The sequence below is a fragment of the Bidens hawaiensis genome, unplaced genomic scaffold (genome assembly GCF_021521415.1).
Source record: "Bidens hawaiensis isolate Kalapana, Puna unplaced genomic scaffold, B.hawaiensis_p1.1 tig00020921_1, whole genome shotgun sequence".
In the NCBI taxonomy this organism is placed as follows: Eukaryota; Viridiplantae; Streptophyta; class Magnoliopsida; order Asterales; family Asteraceae; genus Bidens; species Bidens hawaiensis.
The window spans coordinates 459-25,785 of NW_027493231.1; the positions used below are offsets into that span (position 1 = coordinate 459).

Sequence of the window (25,327 nt, forward strand, 5' to 3'; positions counted from 1 at the left end):
GCTGGAGCTCTGCTCGGAGCCCCTCCACACCAGGGCCAGGGGCTCCGCGGGGGCTCCAACACCCCCCTTATCCAGTTTCTCTCTTTGTCACACGTCATAATATTATTGGTTGGAGCCCCATTAAAGCCCCCACATATATTATTGGTAAGAGCATGTTTTGTTCACTTACTATTAAGATGTGTTTTGTAAGTGAACAAAACACAATCTTAATATCTAACTGATTAAGAGTTAGCCTCTAAATAAGTCAACATGTTTCTAAAAGCAACTCATTAGTAATTAACATCATAAACTATTAAGATGTCTTTAGTAAGTGAACAAAACATGCTCTTACCTTACCTCTTATTAAGATGTAGCTTTTTATTGAAATAGACAAATAGTTAATAGACTACCAAACAACTTCTACTCTTATAGTCTATCTTGAAACATAATATCTTATATATATGTTTTGTGTATAACTATGTATATGTACTAGTGTACCAAACAAGTGGAGGGTATTGGGAAGAGGAATGGATCCGGAGCCCGGTAGGTGTATAGAACAGACGGTAAAAAATGGCGGTGTTCGCGCGATGTTGGGACCGCTCACAAGTACTGTGAGCGGCATATCCATCGCGGCCGCAACCGTTCAAGAAGGCCTGTGGAAATTCCCACACCTGCATCAGCCACAGCCTCAAATAACACCGCCCCTTCTTTAAAGGGCGGTTTTAGACCGTATGCGTCTGTGGCTGGTGGCACTGGTGTTTCTGCTTTTATTGATCAATTTCATTTGAATCAAAGGTAAGGCTACCCTATACACTAGACTGAACCTTGTGTCTTTTATTTATTTTTTTTGTTCTAAATATGCATAAATGGTTGTACTATACTTCAAGTGTAGGAAACATAAGGCTGAGGGGTGTGGGCTTTAACGGGGGCGCGAGAGCCCCTCCGCTCGCGCCCCAGACGCGAGCACCACACCACCGGGGCGCGAGAGGGGCGCGAGCACGAAAAACAAAGCAGGCGCAAGCATGTTAGCGGGACCAAGCTGGCGTAAAGGAGCATTGGGAAGGGAGAAAAGAGACGTTGGGGGTGATAAATGAGCCGTTGGGCTCTTATTTAATAAAAAAAAAAGTGTGTTCTTCCTATATATAACCCAAAATCACATAAAACAATTACCACAACTTCAAAAAAAACCCCAAAATCAACCCATCTTCCAAACTTTTTTTTAAAAACATGGCTGGAAATTGGTACCCAAACCTAGATTCAGATTATATTGACGATTTATGGTCGTCACCCGCACCAACCGATGTTTTATTCGGAGCCGCAACAATCATCCGGCTTTCAACCATCCAACATACAACCGTCTCCTAACTTTGTTGTTCCGGAGACACAAGAATCACACGTGAAGCTACGGGACAAAGAAGACGCGCCCACCGGAAAAAACAAGTTGCAACGGACGGTCGGGACCGGCTTCGACTCCGAGGACGAAACGGAAAACCACTCCGTGGTCATCGGATGAGAAGGAAGCCTTGTGTCGGGCTTGGATAGTCATTTATGAGGATCGGCGTTACGGTAATTGTTTTAACGTTTTTAAAAATGATTTTTAATAAAAAAGTTAAATAAAAAAGTTAAATGACTTACAAATTTATTTATTCATTTTGCAGCCGACTACCAAAAGAGCAAGATTTTTTGGACAAAGGTTAGGGAGACGTTCTATACGCTCGTTGGGAGTACAGAGCGGAACGCCGATATGATTTCGGGTCGGTGGTCCGAAATCAGAAAATTTGTCGGCTTGTTTACTAATCTTTTCAACAGGAACAGCGGTCGTATGAGACCAAGTGGCAGTGATGATTTGGCGGTTTACAATTTCACTGTCGAAGAGTGGAAGCAGGAGTGTTTGCGGAGGTATGGGACGGTGAAGACGTGGGACGATGTAAAGTTGTGGGAGTGGTTGAAAAGGTGTTCCAAGTGGGTTGAGCTGGTGGCGCCGGACGTTGATGCGGAAGTACGGCCGAAACGGACTAAACCAAGTTCGTCCGGAGCGTATAGCACTTCAATCGGGTCGGATTGCCGCGTTCGATTCGACCTAAACATTGCGGGGGAGGAAACGTCTTCACCGCCGAGGAGGCGGCCATTGGGACGGGACGCCAAGGGGAAAAAATCGGCTGAGGGGGAAGCCGTAAACATCGCCAATCTTGTTGAATCCCTCAATAAATTCAACAAAACCATGGAGGTGGTCTCTAATGACAAAAAGGAAAAAAAGTCGAATGAGAGATTTGGACTTCCTTACTAGAGACTTCAGTAACCTAAATCCGGTCGATCAAATGCTAATGGAAAAGCAAAAGGAACGTATCCGAAAGAGGTTGATCGAAGAAGACCAAGCCGAAGAATAAAAATAATGTTTTTTTTAGTACTTTTATTTTTATTTTATTTTTAGATATTAATGTGTGTTTTTTTTAATAATTTATGAGTTTTTTTAATAATACGTTTTTTGAATATATTTATAAAAAATAAAAAAAAAATCCGCTGGAGCCCCTGCTGGAGCCCCTCCACACCAGGGCCAGGGGCTCCAGCGGGGGCTCCAACACCCCCCTTATCCAGTTTCTCTCTCTGCCACACGTCATAATATTATTGGCTGGAGCCCCCACTCGCGCCCCCATTAGAGCCCCCCACACCCCTCAGCCTAATGTTCTTGGTATAATAAAAGTGGAACCCTAAGTTACAGTGAAAGTTATCCTTTCTTTGTCATCCTTCTGGCAAAGAATATATTTTTACTAGTTTACTATACTACCCTTCATCAGTTTGGCATTTTACTATAGTACTTGTGGTGTGAGATGCCATTGCCTTTTATAATTTGATTTTGTTGGCTTTTTGGAACACACACATTTTGCATTTGAAATTTCTTGAATGGATTTATAAAAAATAGGTTTCAGAATATAAAATTTATGTCTTTGTCTTTTAGTTGAGGATCTATGAAATATTTACCTGTTAAGATTTTTCTAGAAAATCAATGTCAGTCTGCGTGTTTGAATTAATAAATATCACATGTAACAAGTATCAAATGGTATATAACATTAAAAATATGACAATCATATATCTTATAAAAGTCGGTCCGCCCAATGCTCATATCGGTAGAGGTCAGACAATTCATGTATAAACCGAATACTTAACTTACCTATAGGTTAATGGGGCATGTTTAATAAAATCATAAAAAGCTCTAGGACTTGCATGTTTAATAATTGCATAAATTTTCTTACAAAATTTCTACACCTTTAGTTCCAGGGAAAGCCCTTAAAAACCAACATATTATGAATATTTTTTGTTATTATTCATCAAATATCAAATATGATAATTGATCAATATATTTACATAAAATAATATTAATATTAATAAAAAAAAACCCTATTAAAAGGTTGTAAATTAGAATAAAGTTAAAAAGGACATATATTTTGTGGAAATTGATATAAAAAACATGTCATAGATAGGTGGAACCCACCGGCAGGTAAAGACAAAAATCTAGGGTCTCATGTTTGAATTGTTTGGAATATGTTAGCTGTGTGGACCGTAGAATCTAGAGTCAATCTGGTGCTAAACTCACCCCAGCCACTCATCTATATCTTCACTTTACCCTCATCCTGCAACCAACTACTAATTTCCCATCTGTTTACTTCACATTTACTCACTGTCATCCTACATTCACACACACACCGTATATTTATATATGTATAGTATATTTTGATAACATCATTTCTTTTTAACATAACATGTACACAACAAATCTAATACATTTATTCATATGATTTTAAATTAAAGTGTCCTATACAAATACATGTATACTTGGGTTACATGACCTACACATATGTTGCTAATATATGTAAAGTTCGTACATAGTATATTTAGTTCAGGAAAGATTATTAAAGAACATTAAACATTACATTACAGGATCCCAGAATCTTCAAATATTGACAAGGGTGCATATGGATCCTCACTAGGTGAAATATCCGAAAACGATACGAAACCATCAAGCGGTCGAATTCTGCGACCATTCTTTAATGATTGGCCAAGAACAGTTGAGGAACAAGAAGTGCTAGCCACCAGCCTCTCCATTTCAGTGCCAGGGGACACACCTTCTGATTTCTCTTTGAAACTGTCAACTGGGAACAATGATGGTGGTCATCGCGGTGAAGAAGTCAACGTTAACCGCGAACGTGGTCCATTAAACTGGGGCATGATGTGGGGGACACATCATGCCGGTTCAATGGGCGGGCCCCTTGCTGAAGCATTGAGGTCATCTTCGGTGTCAAATTCGTAGTCACCGACGAGTGTTTTAAATCAGTTGCAGCGTGGATCGTCTACCACGGCATCTGATACCAGTTATGTTAGCACTTGATTGTTGTGCTCACTTTGGATTTAACGGTTTTGTTTTTTTTTTTAATTTGTTTGTTTTAATCTGATTGTATTGGTGTTTGTTTGTTGAGACACATGAATGATCATGGTTCTAACTAACCTTATAACATTGTTTGATAAGCTAGATAGTTAGCTGTGTTTGTATTTATGTGTGTTTTGTCTGTGTATGTGCATGGCTGCATGTTCATACATTAGTGCGTGTTCATGTGTTTGTGAAATAATTTAATTAGTTGCATCATTGTTTTATACAATCTCAGAGTTTTAAGTTAAATTATGTGTTGCTATAGGATCATGTATAGTGAAGGGGATCTAACTACAAAAAGAACACGACCATATATGGTTTAACCAAAAACAATTATCGTTTAATCTTTTTCTTTTTCCTAATGTGAAACAAACATTTTGATTGGAACGCTGGCTAATGCAATGATTCCTCCCCTCTTTGACGACCCTTTCCCTCTCCCGTGTAATGGTGTTTGGCGTCGGCTTGTGATGATGTGACAATGTGTTAACGTCTACTATACAGTTTATTCGTGGTATGAGAGAATTGAAAAGTGTCGCTATATGTATGAACTAGATGGTCTAAGACAAGTACTAGAGCGATTTCTGTCAAAGCTAGCTAGTGTTTGTAGATGAAGGTTGAACTTCCATTTAGAGTTCAGAGGGGGGAATTTTATAATTTGAACTACATATAACTTATATATTACCAATCAGATAGAGATGCATATTATTCATGTATATTAATTTTGGATCGTGATATTGGCACACCCCAACATCTATTTTGACACCCCTTAATATTTTTCATATTGGTTAATATGGAGCATATAAGTTCTTTGTCATACATGATTGTACATACACAAAAGTTCTTTAACAATATGCTCCATATTAGCCAATATGGTACATATCGGGCTTACCATGTTTCCTCTATGGAGACAAAAGCATATTCCCTCCTACCAACTCATAATCACATGTATGCGGGTCTCCAAAGCATGAATCGACTGGGAAGATTAATGCCATTACATACCCCTCTACCGATACTTACACTGGCTCATTACTACATCCATTGCACCGCGGGATTATAGTCGTGACCTATGCACGTCTTGTGATATGTTTTTCTTATATTGTCTTCTTTACTGGAGGTCGTGCGCCCTCGCGAGGTGTTTGGCGGATTACTTTGTGACCGCCTATCATCGTCAAAAGCGAGGGTCATTGTACCGGGGGGGCGTACGTTGTCGTTATCGCTCGGTCTTTGGGTCTCTTTCCGACGGGGACACACGGTTGTCGCCGCCGATCGAGTCAAAGAGGTTTGATAAGGAATCGGTGGTGAGCATGCGTTGTACACACATGTTCAATGGGGCCCTTCGATTTTGCTCTAGGGATCATAAGATTTTTGTTCATGTGCCATTACCGGCGGTGATCCCGATTTATCATGAGGTGCTTCAAGGTGAAGACGAGGCTCATGTTGATGATCCGATCAATCATGATATACCACCGTCACCTCAGCCGCAGCTGCAACAACCGCAGTATCCTCAACACGTCTATTCGGATTTGCCTCCGGCTGCACGGGCACTCGCTCAGGGCTATGGTCGTCGGATTGATCGCATTGAAGACTTGTTAGGGTGGGCGATTAAGACATTGAAGGATTTGAGGCAGGCCCACGGATTGCAGGAACGACCACTACCATTGCCAGGACAGTATCCGACGGCCGACAAGGATCCGCCAGCCGCTTAGGATTCGCCGGTCCCTCAGGATGTCCAGCCATAGCTTAGGTTGTTGACTATATTAAATTTCAAATATCAGTTGCAATTTTGTTATGTGTGTACAATTTCAAAATATCAGTTGTAATTTTGTTATGTATGTATAAACTGATTATATATTTATGCAAATTTTAATTGTTCATGTCAAATATCAGTTGTAATTAGTTTATATTACTTCTATTTTAGCGTAAAATTAAATTAACATGATCACTCAAATAAAATCTATACTTTTTGTCTGTTAGATAGGCTAATATATATATATATATATATATATATATATATATATATATATATATATATATATATATGTTCTGAATAATAGTTTTTTCTTATTACAAAATGACCGATACTTATCACCAAAAATTATCACAGTGTGGTTCATATGGTCAATATCTACCAATATGATACATATTGGAACATATCATCTTATAACCAACTTAATAAGATACAAAAAATTCACACTGAGGTTCATATGGTCTATATTGACCATTGTGGTACATACTGGAATAACAACTAGACCAAAACTGACATGGCAAGCTTTTTGTCTGTTAGATGGGCTGATATGCCTCATATTGATCAATATAACCTATATGTGGGTGTCTAAATAGAAAAATGAGGTGTCTCAGTAGACTGAGCCTTAATTTTTATATTTGTTCTCTTTTATATGAGAACTAGATTATATCCCCGTATTACAGGGTTGTTATCATTATTCATTTCTAATATTGATATATTTTCTTATTTTAATTTTATTTATCGTAAAATAGTTAATAATGTACTTATGGCTTGACGTTAAAAGAGTTTCACTAATACATGAAATGTTATAACTCATTTAAAAGTTATCTAGGTTTTGTGAGATTCATGACCCACTTATTTTGTTTAATATAAAATTGTTTCTTAACTAATAAATAATATCTTTTTAAAAATATATAAAAAATTGGATATTTATTTTGACTATATCACAATTTTATAGTATTTTCATATTAAATACATTGTGAGATTAGTTTTTAATATAATGAGATGTTATAACCCTTTGAGGGTTATTTGGGTTTGATGAGACTCATACCCGTGAATTCGTGTCAAATGCATGAGAAGTCTCCATTTACAAATAAAACAATTTGGTGACTTGAGAGAATGTAGGAAACAACCAGAGAACTTTTAATAGGTTTAGGGGTTTCACAAATAAATGATATGTTATAACCCGGTTTAAGCTATATGGGTTTAGTGAGACCTATGACCCGCTTATATTTTTACTATAAAATTATTTTTTAATTATAAATAATATATATCTTTTTTTTAAGAAATCATATATTAATTTTTATTACATCCCTATTTTATATGATTTTCATATTAAATATTTGATGAGATTAATTTTTAATTTAACGATATGTTATAATTAGTTTAAGGGCTATCTGGGTTTGGTGAAACTCATACCCGTGAATTCGGGTAAAATGGATGAGAATCCCCATTTATAAATAATGTAATCTGGTGTCTTGAGAGAATGTAAGAAGCAACCGGATAGCTTTTAAATGATTTGTTTATATATATTGTAGATTTTATTTTGTGTATCTTGGTAGTTCTTTGATTATAAATAGATTCTCAATCCACCCTAATCGATGTATTTAATTTTCTAAAACTTCTACATGGTATCAAGCCATCAGCCTAGTTCCTCTTACATATCTGTCTTTTTCCAAAACCTTACTGCGAACTTATATTTTCTGTGCCCGTTATTTCACTATGTCGACTAGAGGTGTACAAAAAACCGCTTCGAAACCAGTTAAAAGGAAATCGAACCGAGCCGTTTCGTTTATGTTAGGGCATGAATTTTATGCTAAGGATCCATATTCTTGACTGTCTTGTGGATAAATTATCCTTGAGATATGTTTCAAGTTATGAAGGATCAAGGATCCTCGGTATTATTTATTTACTAATGATTGTGTTTGAATGGTGATGTGTTAGCCAGATATAGCGACTTTGTGACTTGGTCTACCTTAAAATTCGCTACTGGAAGCTCCCAGCACGTGGTCAATGAATGTTGGAGGAGTTGTGGAAGAGTGACGGATAGATAGGGATTATTGTTAACTGTAATTTTTTTTATAAACATTGAGATGATGATCGATTAGAAACACTTGTACTCTCACACACACTTTGAGCAGAAATCACACTTCTCTCTACACACTAGTATTCATTGTAATATCGATCGTAATCTCCAAACACTTGTAACCTTTTTTGTGATTAATAAATTGGTGATCGACGAGTTGTCATCACCCGGGGTTTTTTTCTTTTGATCTGAACAAGATCAAAGGGTTTTTCCTCGCAACAAATCACGGTGTTCATTCCATTTTTGTTCATACAATCGTTGTTATTAGCATAGCACTATACCTCACTTTTACGGATTTGGATACATTATCCTTAGCAGATTTTTATCCAAAACAGTTTCTAAAACCGATTTCTACCAAACTGGTTCCCAAACTGAACCAAACAGTTGGTTCGTATAGCGGTTTGGGTATTTTACAATCAAACCGGTTTGATTTGTCTTAAACCAGTTTAAACCGAATAAGCTTGGCTACTTCTATGCTTAAACCGGTTTCTAAACCGAACCGGTGTCACCGAAACCGGTTTTGAATATGTAAAAACCAAATTGGTTCTGTTTGTAAAAAAACCGGTTTTGTACACCTCTAATGTCAACTTTTTCCTCCAACCAAGACAAAATTTTATCATGAACGCTCTTCTCCACATGATCACAATCAAATTATCATCAACTAGTTGCCTTTGACGGGACAACCAAATGCTTTCCCTCTTCTCTTTTCAAAAACATCCGGGCCATATTGACGGTAATATATTTAGGTTAACTAGTTTTTGGTCAAATAGAAATAAAATTATTGTGCTAACTGTGCAAATCAAGTAGTTTGATTATATATACATGCAATATAGTGCAATTATAGTGTATTTAAATTACAACATAGTATGATTACATGGTAATGTAATTACTTATATAATTACATAACTACACTATTATATATGATTACACTACTTAATTCGAACATTTAGTATGTTTTTTGGTTTGTACGTTTACTTTCGCCTAGGTTAACTAAAACTTAACTAATATATCCAGTAGGGATGAGATCAGGACCGTACCGGTACCGACCGATCCCGGTCCCGGTCCCGAAATTCACGAATTCTTGGTACCAGTACCGGTACCGAAATATTCGGTTTGGTACCGGTACGGGACCGAGATGAAGATAAAAATTCAGGAAATACCGTTACCGTCCCGTACCGTACCGGTACCGAAAATTAAAACTTTGGTACCGGTACCAGTACCGATTTCGCTCATCCCTAATATCTAGTTATGTTAAAACTTAAATCGGTTTTTGTTAATAAGAGTGACAGAATACTTAGATAATTTAGTAGATAAACATTATATAGAAAAAATAATAATAAACGTGGCCCAATTCTTCGCCCACGCCTTAAGAAATGTTGTGCTTTAAAACACAAAAGTGAAAATGAAAGGTAAGTCACGAACCCACGTTTTGTGCTTTAACCAACATAATCTCACTTATTTACTCACTGCCAAATAATTGTTCTAAGGTATAAAAACTTACAAATTAACAGCGGTAATATTATATTATAATGAAAAATAGCGTGTATTTGGTTTTACACACCGGATCTTGCATATATTGTGTAAATCCTTTGTCACTACCACCACGTCTAAAATAATACTAGTACTCACAAATAGGTTTTCTTTACAACAAACTTACCATTGGATTGAAGCAACGAAAAATGTCCAAAATATTTATTAAATCAAATGTTTTGAAGGAAATTTTAAAGCGGTTTCGGCCTAGTCTGACAAACTGGGGGTGTGCCCGGTTCGGTTTAGGTCAGTTTTGGGCTAAATCCAAACTAAATACCGAAACTAGGATTGTTAACTCTTTGAAACCATTGGGTTTTAGTTTTGATTTTTAGGTTTTCGCTTTTTATCAATTGAAAATTTTGGGCTGAAAATTCTAATTGGCCCAAAATAATGATTTTGAGACTATGCAAAACCGAAACAAAACTGTAAGTTCGGTTTTTACAAACCATACGGCCGAATTTTACAAACCACTAAAATATACTAGCATAGGCCAGTTTTGATTTGTTGTGGTTGGTTTGTTTTACGTTTCAAGATTTTCCATGTAACCAGTCCTGATATTGTTCATATTGGTTTGGTCCGATCCAATATGTAACCCATGAACAATCCTACAAACGATATATAAAAAAGTTCATTTGTTTCTAAAGTAATATATATTTACTCCCTCTTGGGTTTGCAACTTTTTAGATAACAATTTGTGTATTAAATAAAAAATGAACGATTATCAAAGACAACTTGGGCTGTGGAGGAATCTGTGTCTGTCGGTTCTAATTTCCACCTCTTGGGTTTGCAACTCTTTACTGTAATATTAGCTTGACCCGGTCCCCTTATTTGTTTATTAAAAAAGAAATTCATTTAAAATAATAATAATAATAATTTATTATAAATAAAGTGAAAGAGAGAGAGAGAGAGAGAGAGAGAGAGAGGGGAAGAGGAAACACATTTGGGTCCGACATGGCGAGGAGGGAGAGGGCCGTCAGTGGGTCTTCAGACGTGGAGTGCGACCAATGACAAATCCAAATATTTTTGTGAGCGGGACAAAAATAGGTCATGCTAAAACAAGTAAGGCCAAACAAGTTGAGTAAACAATATAACATAGAAGGTTCAACTACTAGTTACTAAAATCAAGTAGAACCCAAAGTAACATATAGTAAAGAATTTAAATTGATAAAAGAGTGTTTGCGACTAACATACACGTTTGAATTGCGAACAACTAGTTGCATATGCTAAAATCACTTGGATTATGCTAATTTGATATTACAAATAATTGCACAACCTTTGTTTTTTCAAATTGCAAGAACTAGAATGGTCTAAAATTATTTGAAACTACTTATAAGCATGTTCGTTGAGTGATGTTGTTCCACCTAACAAAACTTAAAAATAGCATAGTTAATAGTAGGGATGAGCTCGGTACCGTACCGGTACCGTGTTTTGAAAATCCCGATCCCGAAAATCTAATTTTTTGGTACCGGTACCGGTACCGAAATGTTCAGTTCGGTACCAGTACTGGTATTTAAGGTTAAATTCGTGAAATAGCGGTACCGTATCGGTATTGAGACTCAAAACTTTGGTATGGATTCGGTATCGACAATACCAAATCGATACCGGTACCGAATTTACACATCTATTCATAATTAATAGTGAATGCTTCAAGAGAGCTAATATAATAATTGATGAGAATATAAAGTGATGGGCTTATTGTATGGACAATTTGAAAATGTGATAGGCCCTCTTAAAAAATGAGAGAGAGCCTTCCACATGCATCCGCCCATGTGAGAGCACTTCGTTTTATGCAATGAAAATGGTCTAATATCACTTGTAATTAAAAATTAAAATTAATGTGTTACAAAAGCATGTTTTCTTTAAGTTATAAATGAAGTAATATTTGCATTAAAAGCTAACTGAAAACAAAACATAATGAACTTTTAAGGCAAAAGTATATCATAAACTTATGTCATATGCTATTATACTAATACCATGAAAATTCAATCTCTCGTTGAGTCGTCGTATGCTCTTAAGGCTATTTGTTATGGTTTAACAAGTTCTGCTAGTTAAAACGACACATCAGCGCCACATCACTGCCACGTATGCAGTGAATTTTAACTAGTCATTCTCTTAACTAGCGTGTTATGATTTAACTAGCAGACACTTATTTCCTAATTATTGTTTATTTTTATTCTTGTTTTTCTTTTTCGTTAAAATGCAAACAAAATATTAAACTAAATAAACTGAATTTACTTGGGAAAAACAGTGAAAGTAACAATAATATAACATTAAAAAACTAAATATAATAATGCAAAAAAAGTAATAATAATAAATAGAAAATAGTACGTTAAAAAACATTTGTCTAGATATACATAATTTTACATAAACTTCCTATTTTTGTCATTTGGTATAATCATTTGTTTGGTTTGTATATTAAAAAAAGTAATATTAATAGAAATTGGGCTCACACCTTACAGTGATCACCGCCTCAACCCCTTGAAAAACCATTAATAGCGCCGTGAACAGATTAGCGCTTACCCTTATAGCGCTTTGATGACGCCGGAATTAAAATTGATTGCATGGTTTGACGGCAAAAAAAAGGTGACATGGCATATTAACGCCTATGTGTGAAGGCATAACAACTAGCCTAAGTCTTACAATGACTGTAAAGTGTATCAAACTTTAAAGATATATCATTTCCCATGATAATTTTCATGTGTGTAACTTGACAAGTATATATATAGTTTCGTATAATGTGTATAAGAGCATTCTCAATTCATTTCATTTCATTTCATGTATCGGTTTCATTCCTACAACTTAAGAAAACATTTCATTTTGTTTTTCGAAACCATGAAAAGTTAGGGGACTTAATTTCCATTCTCCATATTTAGAGGCTCAATATTTATTCTTCATAGTTTGAACTTTGACGACAAGTATCCGTAAATAAGAGAAACATAAAAGAAAATGTAGGGTTTTTAATTGAATGATTTTTTTTTATAAAGGTTCACAATATATAAAACCTGACTTTTAAAGGTTACCGTTGCTTTAGCATATCCGGTAGGAAATATATTTCCGCTCCAAAATAACTAATTATTAAAAATTTTAATATTTAATTTATGAAATGTTAATACCATTCATGCATGCATTGGGCTCTTGATCATATAGGAGCAACCCGCAACTTCATATCCGTGAAGAAAACCGTAACGGATTTAGAAATTATTTTTTGGGGACGACACTGAGACTTAACACTTTTACCTCTGTAAAGGACACCAGCCGCGCCAATGCCAAAATGACTTTGTTCCTCTAGAGGGCCCACTCATTTTCAATGGGGACTAACTCTTATTCCATCATAGTTGTTTTTATTTATTTATTTTTTTAAAGGGCTAACTTTTATTTGTGTTTAATTCTAGTGAGGAGACTACTTAATATAGAGGTGAATCTTGGTTATGTCACCAAATTCATTTTATTCATTTAGGCATGCGAGCCTGGTAGATCTCGATATATGAAGTTGGGGCGGGGCTTATTTGTTAAATGAGCTTCAGATTAGACTCTAGTTCTAAAGCTCATTTAAGCACGGCTTGCTTTGATTAATTAACGAGGTAACGGTGAATAGTTCATGAACGGCTCGATATATTCTCACCACCATACATATACCTATCTAAATACATTTGTGTGACTTGAAAAATGTGTCTCCTTTTTTTTAGTTTATTATAACTTATCTCTTTAGATTACACAAACATAACGATTGATGGTGTTAGAAGATCATGTTTAGCATGGGGTTTTACATGATTACTTTTGAGTTTATGATTACTTAGGTTATTATAATTGTGATTACTGTTGAGACATTTATCACACATTGAACTATTGAAGTTTATGATGGAGTTTGAGCTACACAATCCACATCATATCTATTCCCGATCTCCATCTCCGTCGCTATAATTACACTAAATCATTATCTTTCCTCCCTCATTTATAATTAAATTATACATTTTATACTTTCTATCATTATATTTTCTCTCTTCTTCACTCACAACCACTTTCAAAAAATATTAAATAATTATAGAGGTGAACAGCATGTTTCTCTAAACTTAACCATAAACAGTAACATTTTCTCTCCTCCTCTCATAACCACTTTTAACCATCTCTAAAATATGAGAACCATCTCACATAATTTAAAAAATAGATTGAGAATGCTCATGTGTTAAAACATTTAAATAGGAGGTTCAATTGGACTTTAGAAAGTGGCATTATTATCGATTAGTGAAGTTATGTCTTACTATTCTTTAGTATAATATTTACTTTATTGACAATATTAGGGGTTTTCGATTTCGATAATTGAGTTAGACATAAATTTGAAACAAACTAAATCCAAATTATATTTTTGAGTTCAGTTTACTAACATTCGAGTAGGTTTAACGCAGGCTTAAAGGTTATGGGTTGTGGAAAGGGTTGGTTTACTAAAAAAGTGATGTCACGTACTACTATGTAGGCAATGCGGCATTAACTAACCAACCTAAAAAACAATTGTTATGAAAAGAAGCCCTCACCCCCCCCCCCCTGGTGGGGGTCTGTGTCTCCATCTTCTCTTTGTGTCCAACATTGATCGACATGGATATGTTGCAACAATTAAGTTTTTGCATTACCTTTTATTGTTGCACGACAAGAACAATTAGTATATTAAAAAAAAGGCGTGAACTCTTCCAGCGGGGCTGGAAAAATACAAAAATAGGAAAGAAACTACAAAAAAAACAAGCGAAAACATCTAAAACGACCCGAAGAGCCCCTCAATCCTTGACGCAAAGCAACAGTGAGTTGGCCCAAATAGACCAATCAACTTTCTTGTGCTTCGACCTAAGCTTAAACCAACCAAACAAACTACTTTTAATTTCTTCAACCACGGAATCTATAGACAATGACCGAGCATTAAACACCCCTTCATTCCCATACTTCCAAATGAACCAATAAATAAAGTACAATCGCACGATGACAAAGACACCCCTCTTGCGATTAAGTTAGGAGTAACATGGATTTTGTTTTGTAACATCCTACAAACAACTTTAATTGGAATCCAAGTTTTCCACCTGCAAATAGGAACTCCATCACCATAATTGCGGTTGGCATGACCCGTCTCGTAGCTTGAACCGTGAACTTGCCTGAAAAGTCACTATTCCAACGCCACCCATCCTCTATACCTCCATTAAATGAGAATAGCTCAATCAGTTCCTTGAGGTAAAATAAATCGGATAACTCCTCAAGAGATTAGTTTACTTTAGACCATTTGGAAGCGACAGAAGCAAGCCCGTTACCGTTTGATACAATGAAGTCGCTAACCAAGCAACATTTTTGGTTGACAGTTTGTAAAGATTTGGATGCAGATCCTTCAACTCGAATCTCCCAAGCCACACATCTAACCAGAACGAGTCGAGTTACCCGAACCCCCTGTCTAACAAATGCCCTGTTCAAATAAATCCTGAAGTTCAAGAAAAGATTACCAATTCTTGCTGTCATTTTGCCATGGTCCACGTATGGACAGTTTTTGTCAATTTCCCTATAGATGGATATGATGTTTTTTTATGGGTACAACTTACCACCTCAACCTTGCTAAACACTACATAGTATCTATTTAGATACGCCCCCTCAATGTAAATGTTCAAGTTCCGCCACTGAAATAACCCCTTCTCTCCCTGAAAAAGAGGTGATCCAGCCGCACCTTCCAGTACGGCTACCTTGTTATATAATTTTCATTTTATTTTTTAAAAAAATTGTATCACTTTTCCATGTCTAAAAGGTATATGGGTCCTCGACTCCTCCCTCAATCACGCCTGCCTCACAGGTTTTGTGAAAACATAAAACAGAAAAAATAGCATGCTTATTTTTATAATAATAATAATAATAATAATAATTCGGAGAAGCTAAAAAAAGCATAAACAATGGTGGATCAATAATAATATTAATATTAATACTAGCAGCAGCAGCAGCAGCAGCCAATCGTGTTTGTTTCCGAATAAACTGCAAATATAACATTATTATTACACTCTTATCTAAAGATAAGGAGAAACAGGATAGATAAAGCATATGTACCTCCATCCTCTGCCATTGCTGCTGTAGTTAACCTTTTTTCACACTACCTTACCCTTGAATCCCTAACAGCTATCAATCAATTCCAACACATTGCACTGCAAATCCACGTATCATCGTCGTCATTTGCCTCGTTACACACTTGATATCATCATAAGCAATTCCGTCCGTTACAGGTATCAGTTCCAACTCATTTGCGCTATAAGTTCGTGTTAATCCGTTTGTTTTCGTTGTTAAACCGTTAACTGCGTTAAATTTCACTCTATATGCACTTCATTTCGTGAGATTATTAATTAAACAGGTTCAATTCGAGATTTATTTCTAGTTTATAGCTTTTGACAATGCAATTGCTTACGTATAGGTTTACAGATTTTGAACACTGATTATGATACAATAGAATGTAGCTAGCTAGGGGAGAGGATGATACATTCTGTTATCATTTTCGCCTGGTTAAACGAGTCTTCATTGTTAAGATTTAGATACACTATGATGAATGTAGCTGCTAGTAACTCACTTTTATTATTATTATTATTATTATTATTATTATTATTATTATTATTATTATTATTATTATACAGTTTTAATTTGTGTCTTTTGTCTGTTGGTGTGCACTTTATTATGCATATTAGTTATCTTCAGGCACAAGTAAAATCATAAAATTTGCATCTAAAAGATTCACTAGCTTAACAGCCTAACTCTATAACTAGATATTGTATTATACAACTTATTTCTAGAGTAAAAAGTGTTTTATGTTGGTAATTTTCGGACCGTATTCACAAGTTGGTGAATGTGGAAGGACTTGAGTTGACAAGTTTGTCAAGTTGGTTTAGTAATTCAAATAGAGTTAGTATGAAAGTTAGGGTTGAATATTTAAATACGGGGAGAATTATTGTAACGAGTTTTTTTAGTCGGTTCTCTTGTAATAATAATGTGTTTATCGATTACATGTCTTGAATTTGTTGGTTAGGGAAGTGGAAGATACTAGCTGATGAATGTAGCTACTAGCAACTCACTTTTATGCTCATGTTATTTTTTATTAAAGCTTTAATTTATGTCTTTTGTTTGTTGGTGTGCGCTTTATTGTGAATATTAGTTAACTTCAACCATATGTGAAATCATGAAATTTGGATCCAAAAAGGTCACTAGATTGGTAGCCAAAGTCTATATACTATATAAACAGATTTTATTTTGTTTAATATATTTTTTAGTGTTAAAAGTATTTTATTCTTGTGTTTTTTATCAATTGGCAGGATGATGATCAAAAAGACATGTCAATTGCTATGTGTAATACTGATAAGCTCGCTTAGCGTGATGAAAACAGACGGTTTCTATGTTAATATTACTTATGTTAAAAGTGCAGTGGATATTGGAGCTGGTAAACTAACTAAAACTCAAATCCTTCTGTTAGTATATCTATTATTTTGACATATTTTGTGTAAAAATCATGATTTTCTGCAGTTTGTTTGGATGGGAGTCCACCTGCATATCATTGGGACATGGGATCCGGTTCAGGAACCAACAACTGGTTAGTACACATTGAGGTTCGTTTCTCATTCTCTATATGTATTGATATTTGTACTGAACTAATAATGATTCTAAACAATTCCAGTGGTCCTTGATACAATGATTCTATTTATATGTAACTTTTTATGATTATATTTATAAGGGAGGAGGATGGTGCAACAATGTCTCTACTTGCCTCGCCCGTAGTGTGACCCGTTTAGGCTCCTCCAATCAAATGTTGGAACAAGTTGCTTTCTCAGGGATTCTACATAATCAGGCTCAATACAACCCTGGTAACAACTAACAAGTTATTTCATATTCAGTGAGATATCATACACCAAAATGTTTTCCATGGTTTCTTTTTAATAATTTTATTGACAGATTTCTATAATTGGAACAAGATCAAGGTCAGATATTGTGATGGTGCATCCTTTACAGGTGATGTGGACAATGTCAATCCAGTAAGTTCTAGCATACTGCTCAGAAATCAATACAAGTAGTGGCTTTATTACATTTACAAACTTATAATTTGTTTTAAATATTTCAGAAAAACAATCTTCACTTCAGAGGAGCAAGGATATTCCGTGCTGTTATTGAGGACTTGCTAGCAAAAGGAATGAATAATTCTGAAAATGTATGATTCACTGATTCATAATCCCTTTGCTACTTCTTTTATTGCACCTGTTTCTTATTTTATTTGCTTAATAGCTACTTAATTGGTAGAAGTTTATTACAGGCCATTCTCTCTGGATGTTCAGCTGGTGGACTGGCTTCCATATTGCACTGTGATAAATTTAAATCATATTTTCCTACAAGCACCACAGTAAAATGCCTTTCTGATGCTGGTTATTTTATTAATTCGTAAGTTAAAATCATTAACCCTTTTTCTTTGCACTAATTTGTATACTTTCAGCATAGCTATAATATAATTACTCATAAACAGGAAGGATCTTTTTGGTCAAAGACGCCTCGAGGCCTTTTATGATGATGTGGTCAATATACATGTACTCTCATAGACCCTTTATAGAAGTAGAAGCACTAATCAATTTACAAATTTACATTGTTGAGTTTAATGGTTATACTCTATTTCATCTTGTGGTAGGGATCGGCCAAAAGTTTGCCTTCTTGCACTTCCAAGATGAAAAATAGTTTAGTAAGAGAAAATGTGATTATAAGTTTTCCAACATTATATATTATTAAATTTTAAATCATTTTCGTTTTTTGCAGTGTTTTTTCCCTGAAAATGTGGTCCAAGAAATAGAAACACCACTTTTTATAATAAATGCGGCCTACGATTCATGGCAGGTTAGGCAAACAGTTCAGAATATTTTGCAATTACTTAAAACATTATATTTTTCTTTATGTTCATCTCAAAGTTTCTTTTTAACATTTTTTGGTACAATTGTTGTATACATTTCTACAGTTAAAGAATGCATTGGCTCCAGGTGTTGTTGATCCGCATGGTAAATGGCACCACTGTAAAGTTGATATCGAGCAGTGTTCATCTGATCAACTCGAGATTATACAAGGTCACCAATTTCCCTAAGTTAAATAATACTTATAATAGTTATATATTAGCATGCATATATCTGATATATCAAATATATTGATGCTAATAATATAGACTAAAAGGTGTTTCGGGTCAATTCAACTTTAACGGGGTATCTTGACCCGTACAGACATTTTGACTATATAATAGTTTGACTTTTAATATACAGAGTTCCGGTTGGAGTTCTTACGCGCATTGGATGGATTTTTTGGCACTTCTTCACCAAGAGGGATGTTTATCAACTCTTGCTATGCCCACTGTCAAACTGAAATACAAGAGACATGGTTTATGAGTGATTCACCCATGTTGAATAATAAGGTAAAGTGGGCCCGGCCCGTTTATTCTCTAATTAACGAGTCAATTTGAGTTATTGTTTATTGCTAACGGGCTGAATGGGTCAAACGAAAATAATTAACTAAAAGGTAAACAAGTCAAACAAACAAAACACTCCGAAGTATTTTGTTTAATATTTTGCAGGCTTATATATGATAAACCATTCATTTTTAAAGATTATAATATTATTATAATATGTAGCATAGTTTTTGAACGCGTTTTTTAATCTATCAACTTAAAAAAAATGTCTGTGGGTCAACCATACTAGGACTGTTTAGAAAACTAGTGGCTCATGCCTTACTTGATAAAGCTCACTCAAAATTGGCTCTTCTGTATACGAGCCGAGCCCGGACCAAGGCAAGCTAGGCTTGTTCGCTTGCTTGTTAGGTTTGTTTAACTGGTTCGTCTACTTGTATAAATTAAAGCCAAATTTTAATATTTATAAACTATAACCAAAAGTTATATATATACATTATAAATTTTGCGTTTATAAATTGTGCATTATGTGTATGTTAAAAAGTTGTTTTTTTTTCTCTTATATACAATTTGTGTATAAATATATAATTAATTTTTTTTTCAGTAAATGAGCTGACTCAAACTTTTTACAAGCCAGTTTGTAAATGATAAATGAGCTGAGCTGGCTCTGTCAGTTTGTAAACGAGCCAGGCCCAAGCCCAACCTGGCTTGTCTCGACTCGTGTACAACCCTAACCGCACCAGAATAATTTTAATTTATAGACCTGACTAAAAAATATTTTTTGAACCGTTCCCCAGTCTGCATGACTGGCCCGTTTCACCACTTGAACTTAAAACATTGATCAATATGTTTTTGGAAATTGGAACTAATTGGTACTACAAACGTTACTATAGACGATTGCAGAAGCAGTTGGAGACTGGTTTTATGACAGGAGTGCATTTGAAGAGATAGACTGCCCTTATCCATGTGATAAAACATGTCATAATCGGATTTTTATATAATAATCGCGTCCCATCAGAAACGATCATGTACGCATGCACATTCTTTGGAACAGCAATCACACATACAAATACAGCAACATTTTTGGATTTGCAAATGTGGAAGAAAACAAATGGTTTCTTTGAAAGGTACAAATTTAAAGTTGAAGTTTAACCATCAAGAAGTCAACAATGCATACAAAGTGTGGTAATTGGTTGTATTCTTTATTGATCATGTAAGTCACATTACTGATTAGGAGACCTATTTACAATGTCGAAACATGAGTCATTTCTTGAGTATTGTTTTGCTTAGTTGTTTTGCTTACTGGGAGCTTAAGCCTTAACCCGAATGAAGAGCATTTTTTAAGTTTTAGATCAAACATCACACTCATGCATTATAATCAAACCAAACTTATATTATAGAATGTCAAAACAATTGAAACCGAAGGCTCCTCATAATAAGAGTGTAAAATCTCATTAGTTGAAACGTAAACGAATCGAAAAAAAAAAAAAATCAAAGAAAACACGAATAATTGATTTTTAAAAATCTTTTGAAACCCAATTTTCGGTTTGGTTGCAGATTCAATCATCCACAAAACTAGTTAAAAAAATTTCAGTCCAAACATGATATGATTTGTAAGGATCTTTGCTTATGCAAACACAAGGATTTACATGGTTCGGTCTCTCTAAGTTGTTCTACATCGACGGACTAATCTAAGGTTTAACTATAAAACATAAACGGGCCCTATTAAGAGATATATGGCTGGCTCAAAAACCTTCTATGTCTACAATCTTCATTAAACTCAAAACATGTCTTCAAATAAACATGTACTGTACTGACACAAACCGAACCCAAGCCTCCAGAAACCCTACATGTACGGGTATATGTATATGTATGTATAAATCATGCAATAAAATTAACGTTATTTTTATGTCACTCATAACTTTTAGGCATGTTACTTTTCCTTGGCAATGTGATGGGTGTGACATAATAATTTGGTAAGTTAGATAATTAAATTAAACATATTTCAAAAAGATTATGATAATGGTTTGAACATTGAAGTTACAAATTGTTATATTCGCGTATCTCCTAACTAGTTTTAAAGCCCGTATAGTATACGGAATGATTCAAATAATTAAGTTACAAATAAAGTAATACATAATGTGCATAGAAAAATGTATTACATTTATGATTGTATTATTATACATAAATTGATTTTATTTATATCACAAAATGAATTTAAAAAAAATGAACTTAATTAAAAAATAATGCTTATGCAAAAACATACTAAAAAACACTCCATCTATTGAAAATTTATTCTCAGTATCATATATGTATAATTAAAATAAATTTAGTTATGAACCAATTTTGGAGAATACTTCTCATATAATAATAGGTTTTTAGCAACATCATAAAAAAGATTTTGATAATTTTGAGGGGTTTCTCGACTTTGGCAATTGACAAAAAAAATAACATGTTAACTCGTTTAATTTTGTGAATGTTTTGTTTCACTTGAACATAATTTTGTACGTCATGCTTCCCATAAAACATTCTGATCACTATTTAAGGAAAAATCAATTTTGACACAAAGTTTTCTAATTTGATAAAAGTTAAAAACATTTATAGGCCTTGAGGTGGCATGTCGAAAGTGCTTGTCTATTTCCAAAAATGTCCTTAAAAATAAATCCCGAATCTTGACTATTTCCAAAAATGTCCTTAAAAATAAATTCGAAAGCCAATCACGTTTAAAATTCTAACTTTAATTTGTTTTACATTTTCAAGTTAAAACTTTGAACACGTAACAAATTTAACAATAAATCTATTTGCATTCTCAATATTTTAAAAATATTCAGATTACCCCTTTTTACCCGTAACAAATTTGAGCCAAATGTAGTTAATTTGTACCAAACGATCTATTCACCAACTTTTAACACGTAACAATCAAACTTAAGTTCCACAAAAAACCCGCAGCAATCCTTGATAAAAAAAACACAAGAAACTAAATATGATAAACTTTAATATGTTTGAAAGTGTTGGTATATACTCTCCTTACAATTTAACACATGTATGTATAGTTTACTAAATTAATCGAAAAAATAAATAGATAGATTTAAAACATATATTTAAAATTTATAAAATTTTATGACAATGTACAAAAAAACAACAGATAAATGGATTTATTTATAAAAAAATGAATAAACTTTTAAGCATATATTTATAATTTAATGATTAAAAAAATTACTTCATAAAATGAAAGCATATTGGGGTTTTTTTTATTTACAATCTTCAACAATATACATAGTGTAATATGTTAATGATAACATTTAAAATTATATTCTTTTCAATATTTAACGATTTGTTGTTGATTTTTAGATTTCACCAAGTATGTTGTGAAATATATTTTAACAATGAGTAGGGGTATAATATGTAAATATTTATTATTATAAAAGTGTATAAATATAATATTAATAGAGTTTAAAGAAAAATAAATAATTTAATCATGTTATAGATATAATATAAATATAGTATAAAATGAAAGTGAATAATTATTAATCTATAACATATATTAGTTTTGGAGGAAAAACAATTGTGAGGATTAACCACATTCTGACATGTGTTTATATTGTTTTACTTTATTATAAAAATTTCAGAAGTCAATATATTGTAACAAATTTGGCAAAAAGTTTACCCACTCAATTTCATGATTTCAAAATCGACCTGAATTTTTAGTAACGTTGACACATAAATAAATAAATAAAGGAATCTAGATCTTACTTTTTAGTCATACAATATACTTTTAGGTTTTAGTGTTTCTCATTAAAATAAATAAATTATTTTTCAAATTTTTATGTGTTTCAACTTTCAATGACTTATAAGACCGAGGGGGTGTGGGGCTTCAAAGGAGGCGCTAGAGCCCCTTCGCTCGCGCCCCCAGGCGCTAGTACCACACCAAGGGGGCGCTAGAGGGGGCTCCAACATCACCCGTGAGCATGGTAGCGGGAGAAGAGAGAGAGGATGTGGGGCGCTAGCGGGGCGCTAGAGGGGCGCTACCCACACCAGAGGCCAGGGGCGCTAGCGGGGGCGCCAACACCCCCTAATCCAGTTTCTCTATTATTGGTTTTTTGGCTCTGCTGGAGCCCCACTAGAGCCCCACACCCCTTAGTCTAAACTACACATATTAATTCAATCATTGTGAGGATCGAACCCTCATCCCTTAAGACGACAGAGGGGACATCAGTACCGCCAAGCTAAGGTCATGGAGGTGAAGGCGGACACGTGTACGGTTACGTGACGGATCTTGATAAGTACATGGAGCAATGGTTGCATGGTTTCAAAGATTGTGGGCGGAATCCAACGAGTGAGTGACACGTGTTTGCTGGTAAGATAGTAGGGTAATAGTAACATTTAAAAGACTACATAAAAGTTATTGGGATTTGTTAAGTTATGAGATTACTGAGTTTAAGGATTTATAGAGTTTTGAAAACAATTGATATTCTGAAGAGATATTTCAGAATTTTGAAACATGGGTTAGTTTCATTAAAAACCAATTCATTAAATGCACGAGGACGTCGTGACGGCGCAAAAGTCAAGCCATGATGGCCATAGCCGTCTGGAATTCCCATCATAACACGGTATGCTACTTGTAAAATCAGTTAATCACAAGATCAAAATATTTTATGTAGTAGTTGTAAGTTAATTATCCGAACTAATCACATCAGCATTTAATGTGGTCAAAATCTATCTCCAATATATGGTTATTCACTCTTTCATAAGGCTAAGGGGTGTGGGGGGCTCTAATGAGGGCTCCAGTGGGGGCTCCAGCCAATAATATTATGAAGTATGGCAGAGAGAGAAACTGGATAAGGGGTGTGTTGGAGCCCCCGCTGGAGCCCCTGGCCCTGGTGTGGAGGGGTTCCAGCAGGGGCTCCAGCGAATTTTTTTTTAATTTTTTTATAAATATATTCAAACAACGTATTATTAAAAAAACCTATAAATTATTAAAAAAACACACATTTTTTTTAAAATTCAAATTACAAAAAAAAAACACACTAAAAATTAAACAAACAATAATACTTAATAATAACACTAATCTAATACAAGATCATCGGGTCGCCTCGCCCACATTATTTTAAAAAAAAAAGTTGGGAAGATGGGTTGATTTTGGGTTTTATTTTGAAGTTGTGGTGATTGATATGGGTGAAATGGGGTATTTTATAGATGAAATGAGGTATTATTTAGATAAAAAATATATATTTTTTTAATTTAACCGGGTCCCAACGGCTATTTCTCCATTCCCAACGTCCATTTTCTCTCTCTTCTCCCGCGACCAGGCTCACGCCTGCCAGGATTTCCGCGCTCGCGCCCCGCACGCGCCCCGGCTCGCGCCACGGTGGTGTGGGGTTAGCGCCCCGAGGCGCGAGCGGAGGGGCTCTAGCGCCCCGGTTAGCGCCCCACACCCCTCAGCCTAAGGCTGAGGGGTGTGGGGGGCTTTAATGGGGGCTCCAACCAATAATATTATGACGTGTGGCAGAGAGAGAAACTGGATAAGGGGGGTGTTGGAGCCCATGGCCCTGGTGTGGGGGGCTTTAATGGGGTATAATTATATAGGATTTTTTTTTTAATTAAATAAGAGCCCAACGGCTCTTTGTATAAAACCAAGAACACTTTACTCTCTCTTCTCCCGCTAACAGGCTCACGCCTGCATGTTTTTTCGCGCTAGCGCTCCGTTAGCGCCCCCGCTAGCGCCCCGGTGGTGTGGTGTTAGCGCCTGGGGGCGCGAGTAGAGGGGCTCAAGCGCCCCCGTTGAAGCCCCACACCCCTCAGCCAAATACATAGATAATTATGGAATGTTATTAAAACATTTATGAAACTCAGGTAATACCCTGCTAGCCACTGAGTACATGTATAAAATATCTGACAATTGTGACAAATTTTTTTAAATAAAATAATGAATTGATTTAGGTGAAAGTAAAATGTATATATTTTTATTTGCGTCACATAATTAATATTAGACAACGCAAAATAATCCAGCATCACTCACGACTATTGTTTTTATCCTCGTCTTCTCGTCAATGCTAGTACCGACATCGCTGCCTCATCCAACGCCGGTGTTGCCCTCGTCTCCGCCACCACCGAGCCACAACTACCTCCACCGTTGTCATTATC

The 25,327-nt window shown here is 35.0% G+C and overlaps 2 protein-coding genes across 2 annotated transcripts; both read left to right on the forward strand.

Moving 5' to 3' along the window:
• Nucleotides 1-506: 506 nt before the first annotated feature.
• Nucleotides 507-4,378, forward strand: LOC143562225 (growth-regulating factor 3-like). The gene is made up of 3 exons (XM_077050099.1): nt 507-590; nt 695-774; nt 3,916-4,378. The coding sequence occupies exons 1-3, from the start codon at nt 507-509 to the stop codon at nt 4,283-4,285; spliced, it is 534 nt and encodes a 177-aa protein (XP_076906214.1). The 3' UTR covers nt 4,286-4,378.
• A 12,648-nt stretch (nt 4,379-17,026) lies between these two features.
• LOC143562247 (pectin acetylesterase 8-like) lies at nt 17,027-20,429 on the forward strand. The gene is made up of 12 exons (XM_077050109.1): nt 17,027-17,197; nt 17,281-17,363; nt 17,489-17,618; nt 17,707-17,786; nt 17,873-17,959; nt 18,062-18,186; nt 18,269-18,329; nt 18,428-18,478; nt 18,553-18,630; nt 18,749-18,854; nt 19,044-19,192; nt 20,077-20,429. Exons 1-12 carry the CDS (start codon nt 17,074-17,076, stop codon nt 20,182-20,184), a joined length of 1,182 nt encoding a protein of 393 aa, XP_076906224.1. The 5' UTR covers nt 17,027-17,073; the 3' UTR covers nt 20,185-20,429.
• Nucleotides 20,430-25,327: the final 4,898 nt, after the last annotated feature.

Bases quoted from the DNA above. Each gene is read 5' to 3' on its own strand.
- LOC143562247 (XM_077050109.1), top strand. From the start codon at position 17,074: ATGATGATCAAAAAGACATGTCAATTGCTATGTGTAATACTGATAAGC. The intron at 18,479-18,552 runs GTAAGAGAAAAT...CGTTTTTTGCAG, and splicing joins CCAAGATGAAAAATAGTTTA to TGTTTTTTCCCTGAAAATGT. The intron at 19,193-20,076 runs GTAAAGTGGGCC...ACGTTACTATAG, and splicing joins CACCCATGTTGAATAATAAG to ACGATTGCAGAAGCAGTTGG.
- LOC143562225 (XM_077050099.1), top strand. From the start codon at position 507: ATGGATCCGGAGCCCGGTAGGTGTATAGAACAGACGGTAAAAAATGGC. The intron at 591-694 runs GTGAGCGGCATA...CCTTCTTTAAAG, and splicing joins TGGGACCGCTCACAAGTACT to GGCGGTTTTAGACCGTATGC. The intron at 775-3,915 runs GTAAGGCTACCC...ATTACATTACAG, and splicing joins CAATTTCATTTGAATCAAAG to GATCCCAGAATCTTCAAATA.